The sequence below is a fragment of the Melozone crissalis genome, unplaced genomic scaffold (genome assembly GCF_028551555.1).
Source record: "Melozone crissalis strain CALT ecotype California unplaced genomic scaffold, PUWL_Pcris_2 ptg000106l_1, whole genome shotgun sequence".
Taxonomy (NCBI): domain Eukaryota; kingdom Metazoa; phylum Chordata; class Aves; order Passeriformes; family Passerellidae; genus Melozone; species Melozone crissalis.
The window spans coordinates 237,162-243,161 of NW_026535883.1; the positions used below are offsets into that span (position 1 = coordinate 237,162).

General features: G+C 54.1%; 1 protein-coding gene across 3 annotated transcripts in view; it reads left to right on the plus strand.

Moving 5' to 3' along the window:
- EXTL3 (exostosin like glycosyltransferase 3) overlaps positions 1-5,554 on the plus strand; it is a 150,477-nt gene extending 144,923 nt beyond the window's left edge. For all 3 annotated transcript variants that reach the window (XM_054291807.1, XM_054291806.1, XM_054291808.1), the window contains 3 exons: positions 2,732-2,876; positions 4,090-4,218; positions 4,992-5,554. In XM_054291807.1, coding sequence (XP_054147782.1) covers positions 2,732-2,876; positions 4,090-4,218; positions 4,992-5,201 — 484 coding nt within the window. In that variant the 3' untranslated portion in view covers positions 5,202-5,554. The remainder of the gene's footprint in view (positions 1-2,731; positions 2,877-4,089; positions 4,219-4,991) is intronic.
- The last annotated feature ends 446 nt before the right edge of the window (positions 5,555-6,000 follow it).

Here is a 6,000-nt window from a genome sequence, read left to right on the forward strand (position 1 = left end):
CTGAAATGGTTCCTGAATGGTTTTAAGGTCTGTGGCTTGCTAGAGTGGACAGGGCCTGGAAAAGAAATCCAAGAGGATTTCACTCCATCCATGAGCCAGAGGCAAGGCCAGGATGATGCTCAGGTGGTGGTGGTGGCTGCCACCCTCTGCTCCGTGTGACACTGGGGTGTGACAGTTCTTTGGGCAGAGCAGGCAAAGGCAGATGATGTCCCTCAGCAAAGGGAGATGTCCCACAGCAAAGGCAGATGATGTCCCTCAGCAAAGGCAGATGATGTCCCTCAGCAAAGGGAGATGTCCCACAGCAAAGGCAGATGATGTCCCTCAGCAAAGGCAGATGATGTCCCTCAGCAAAGGGAGATGTCCCACAGCAAAGGCAGATGATGTCCCTCAGCAAAGGCAGAAGATGTCCCCCAGCAGATGATGTCCCCCAGCAAAGACAGATGATGTCCCTCAGCAAAAGCAGATGATGTCCCTCAGCAGATGATGTCCCTCAGCAAAGGTAGATGTCCCCCACCAAAGGGAGATGATGTCCCCACCTAAGGCAGAAGATGTCCCACAGCAAAAGCAGATGATGTCCCCACCAAAGGCAGCTTCTACTGCTCTCGCTCCCACCCTGTTCTGCTCCAGCTCCAGCTTTCCCTGACTTTTCGCTGCCAGAATCTCCTGCTGACAGGGATGAGGGGGCTCCTGCTGGGGAGGTTTGTGCCAGCTGCTCCTGCAGCCAGAGCTCCCTCCCTGCCAGGAGCTGCTGGGGACTGAGGGTGCCCCAAGGAGCCCCAAGGAGCCACAAGGAGCCACAAGGAGCCACAAGGAGCCTCAAGGAGCAGGAGCTGCCATTCCCATCAGAGAACACCCAGCAGCTGCCTGGGGGTGGGACATGGGGACCAAAACCTCATTGGGAGGGGGATTCAAAGGCACAAAATGCCTGGAAACCCACCAGGCTCCCTCAGAGAGATGAGAAATGAGGTGTGAGAGGGATTAAAGTGCAGGAGGAGGCGTCAGGATTCCTGGCTTCCCTTCCCTGCCCCATTCCAGGCTCTTTATCCAAACTGGGCTGTTTTCTCCCCTTTTTTTGGTCTCTGTTTTGCTGATTAGCCCTGGAGAGCATCAAATGAAGGTCATTAAGTGCCCTGTGTTAATCTCACTCATGTCCCTGATTACAGACACACAGCTCCCACAAAGCCTCCCTGTGTTAACACACTCCCAGGAGCTGCTGGAGTGAACCCCTGCCCACAGCAACTGTGCTTTGTCAAAACTTTGCTCCAGGCTTTGATTTTTGGGGCCAAAAGCATCGTTTTTGCCACTCAGGAGGGAGCTGGAGGCAGCTCTCTGAGCACCCCCAGAACGATTCTCCAGAGAAATCCTGGTTTTAGTGGCTGACCTGGGAGGAAAGCGAAGATGTGGGAGAAGTGAAAGGGAATAAATGGTTTTGACTTCCAGCTTTTCTAAACAATCACCCTGGATTGACAGGAACTGCAGCAAACAAGTGCTGGGGGGAGGACAGAGCCAGGGAAGCTGCTGGTGGTGTTGATTCCTTGGATTATCTTGGAGTTTCATTCATTGGGGTGGAGGAGTGAACAACAAACACGTCTGTGCTCCATCAGTGTAAGGAAAGCTCAGGGAATCTTCTGCTCTCCTCCTGTAGCTCTCCCAGAACAGGGCTTGTGGGAAAACATCCAAATGAGGGAAAAACCCCAAAAATGGCACTTACTGCCCAGTTTTGTGCCTGGCAAGAAGGGAAAACCCTTGTGTGTGCACAGGGAGTTCTCCATGCAGTCTGGGGTCACAGCTTGGGCACTGAGCAGCAGGGAGGGGGAATGAAGGATCCAAAGGAAGCCGAGCACCCCTGCCTGTGCAAGCTGGGTTTGTTTCCCAGCTCAGGCATCAGGCACTGACTTTTTCCCTAATTATTGCAGCCAGTGTTGCAGCTCTCCTGGGGGATTCCTCTGGAGGAGCGTGAGCTGCAGATGAGAGCAGAGCAGTAAACAATCCCACGCTCCACGTGCAAAATTCAGGATTTCATTCCCAAGGCTGGGCTGTGGGCACGTGTCGGGGTGAGGGAGGCACTCAGGGCTCTGGAGGCTTTTCCTGTGGGGCCAGAGCCCAGGGAGCTGCAGTTTGGGATGAGGAGCCAGCACCTTGGAAATCCAGGTCTTCTCTCGGGAGACACTGGGGCCTTCAGCTCTCAGCAGCTTTTCACAGAATTAGGGAATTGTGGAATTTCCAGAGTCCTGGAATTGGGTGGGAAGGGACTCAAAGCTCATCCAGTCCCACCTCTGCCATGGCCAGGGACACCTCCCACTATCCCAGGGTGCTCCAAGCCCCGTCCAACCTGGCCTTGAAGCTTTCCTTGAGGGAGGCTGATGTTATCTTGGCTTTACTGAGCTGCTGGGGGATGGAAAGTCCCAGGAATTTGGGGAAGAGACCAGGAGATGCTGGGCTCCTCCCAGGCTGAGCCTGGGCTGCTCTGGCTTTAGTTTTCATTTAAACCTCCAGAACAGGCCTTATGAGCTACAGAATCCCTGATTTATGGGTTAGGAGCCCTTTCCCTGCACATAGACTGTGCTCTAGGACAGGAGCACGTTTAACACTTTTCCTCTTTGCTGTTTGGGTGTTCCTTGGATAAGCAGTTGCCAACTCCTTTATGTACAGACCCTGCACCCCTTGCAGCCCCTCAGGAGCTCTGGTGGGCTCCCAGGTCAGTGTCTGATGGACATTTCTGTGTTTGCAGGGTGTGGAGAGAGGCCAGGGATCGCATCGTGGGCTTCCCGGGCCGCTACCACGCCTGGGACATCCCGCACCAGTCCTGGCTCTACAACTCCAACTACTCCTGCGAGCTCTCCATGGTGCTCACTGGTGCTGCCTTCTTCCACAAGGTGAGACCTCCCCGCCAGGGCTGCCCCTTCCTGCTCACAGACACCTGAGCCTGCAGATTTGGGGGTTTTTGGTTTTTTAAGGACAAATGGGGGAGTGTGACGGTGTTCACAGGGGTCTCAGGCTGAGGTAAGAGGTGACTGTTACAGACATCTTTTCATTAAAATCCTTTCATTAGGATTTTTCCTGCTGAAGCTGAGAAGTTTCAGCAACAAAATGTAAACAATGGTTATCTGCTGCTGTGGAATGCAACAGGTAGATCTGTGATTGGTGTCCTGTAGATGTTTAGATTTACTGACCACTCATGGCAGAGCTGGGTCTCGCTCTCTGCTGAGAGACAGATCTTTGTCATTAATTTATTTCTATTCTTAGCTTCGCTAGCCTTCTGAGAATTTTCTCTTCTATTTCTTTTAACATAGTTATAATGTAGTATATATATCATAAAATAATAAATCAAGCCTTCTGAACATGGAATCAACATTCTCATCTCTCTCTTCACTTGAAACCCTTGTGACCACCATCACAGGTGAGGATTTGACTCCATGTTTCAGAAGGCTTGATTTACTATTTTATGATATATATTGCATTAAAACTATACTAAAAGAATAGAAGAAAGGATTTCTTCAGAAGGCTGGCTAAGAATAGAATAATAAGGAATGAATAACAAAGGTTTGTGGCTCAGGGTCTCTGTCTGAGCCAGCTGGGCTGTGATTGGCCATTAATTAGAAACAACCACATGAGACCAATCACAGATGCACCTGTTGCATTCCACAGCAGCAGATAATCATTGTTTACATTTTGTTCTTGAGGCCTCTCAGCTTCTCAGGAGGAAAAGTCCTAAAGAAAGGATTTTTCATAAAAGATGTCTGCGACAGGGGAGCTTTTTGCTCCTTCCCCCTCACCTTCTCCAAACTGAAACAACACAACCAGAACCTGGTTCTGAGGGCACTGGGAAGGATCTCCAGTGGCTGTTCCTGCCATGCTGAATCCAGAGCAGGATCTGAGGGGGCTGGAACCCCCATTCCTCCATTCCTGAGCTTCCAGGAGAGGGTGGTGGCTGTGGGGGATTTGCTGCTGCTGTGGATCCCGGTGTGGGATCAACTCCATTATGGGGAACGTCTCCACTGGGGTCCTTGAGTTTTGAGCCAGCCACACCCCACATGTCCCACTGTCACCTGTGGGGCACCTGGGGACACTGTGCCTTTCCCATTGCAGTACTATGCCTACCTGTACTCCTACGTGATGCCCCAGGCCATCAGGGACATGGTGGACGAGTACATCAACTGCGAGGACATCGCCATGAACTTCCTGGTGTCCCACCTGACCAGGAAACCTCCCATCAAGGTAAAGCACCGGCAGCCAGGGCCTTGTCCCAGGGCTGGCACTGCTGGAGAAGCTCTGCTTGGGAAGTGGGTGGTGTCTGCTCCAGGGAAATCCAGATCCAGGGGGAAAGCTCAGCCTTTGGAATCTGCCACAGAGCAGGTGAAGTGAGGTTTGACATTACAGGATTGATCAGACTGAATTCCCTGTCTGGTGAAAGGTTCTGGTGATCTCTGCTCTGGAGCCAGGCTGGGAGAGCTGGGGGTGCTCACCTGGAGAGGAGAAGGATCCAGGGAGAGCTCAGAGCCCCTTCCAGGGCCTAAAGGGGCTCCAGGAGAGCTGGAGAGGGACTGGGGACAAGGGATGGAGGGACAGGACACAGGGAATGGCTTCCCACTGCCAGAGGGCAGGGATGGATGGGATGTTGGGAAGGAATTGTTCCCTGTGAGGGTGGTGAGGCCCTGGCAGAGGGTGCCCAGAGAAGCTGTGGCTGAACCTGGATCCCTGGAAGTGTCCAAGGCCAGGCTGGAGCAACCTGGGATAGTGGAAGGTGTCCCTGGCCATGGCAGGGGTGGGACTGGATGAGCTTTGAGCTCCCTTCCAACTCAACCCATGCTGAGGTTCCCTCTGTATCCGAGTACCCTGGCAGTGCCCAGGCTGGGCTCTGTGGGCAGTGTGGCACTGACACCTCTGTCGATCCTGGCTGGGCTGTGGCACTGACACCTCTGTCCCTCCTGGCAGTGCCAGGCTGGGCTCTGTGGGCAGCATGGCAGCGACACCTCTGTCCCTCCTGGCAGGTGACCTCCCGCTGGACCTTCCGCTGCCCCGGCTGTCCCCAGGCTCTGTCCCACGACGATTCCCACTTCCACGAGCGGCACAAGTGCATCAACTTCTTTGTGAAGGTGTACGGGTACATGCCCCTGCTCTACACCCAGTTCCGCGTCGACTCGGTCCTCTTCAAGACCCGCCTGCCCCACGACAAGACCAAATGCTTCAAGTTCATCTAGGATGGGAGAGCTGGACCCTGCCAGCTCCCAGCTGAGGCAGGAGAGGCCGGCACGGGGCTGCTTTGGTGGGCTGTGAGTGCAGAAGGCTGTGGGAAATGGGCCAGCCTGGATTGGGATGGGCTCTTCCCAAAGTGGCTCACCTGGACAGGGAATGGGACCCCGTGGCTCCTGTGAGGACACACCTGGACAGGGAATGGGACCCCGTGGCTCCTGTGAGGACACACCCACGGATCATACACTGAGGAATGGCTCGCTGGCCACTGGCTCTGCCCCTTCGCTAGCCAAGGGCAGCCGTTCTTTTTAATTATAATTATTGTTATTTAAAATGAAAGTGTTTTAGATTTGCCACGTGAGGCGCTTTTTTTGTTTTCTTTTCTTTTCCCTCCCCTCTCCCGACCCCATTTTCCCCTCTGGACCCTTCAGCCCATCCCAGGGTGCTGTAGCAAGGCCAGCTTGGAGGTGTTTGGGCAGCTCCTGTTAGCATTGCTGTCCCCATCCTTCCTGCCATGGCACAGCCCTTCCCACCCACCACATCCTGGCTGCTCCTGCCTGTGGCTGCTACTGAGGCCTCTCAGGTGTCACCAGGTGAGGAGCCCTTTGCTCTGCTCCCCACCCTGAGCCCCTGGACAGGGGTGGGGTTGGCCTGGATGGTCCTGCCTGGCTCCAGCTCTGGCCCTGTGCCGTTCCTGTGCTGCAGCCCAGGGGGTTCAGTTGCTGCTGTCTCAGTGTCTTTCCCACCTTGTCCTGCTGATCCTCTAAAGACAGGGAGCGTGTCTGGGGCTTAGGGAAGATCCACCTG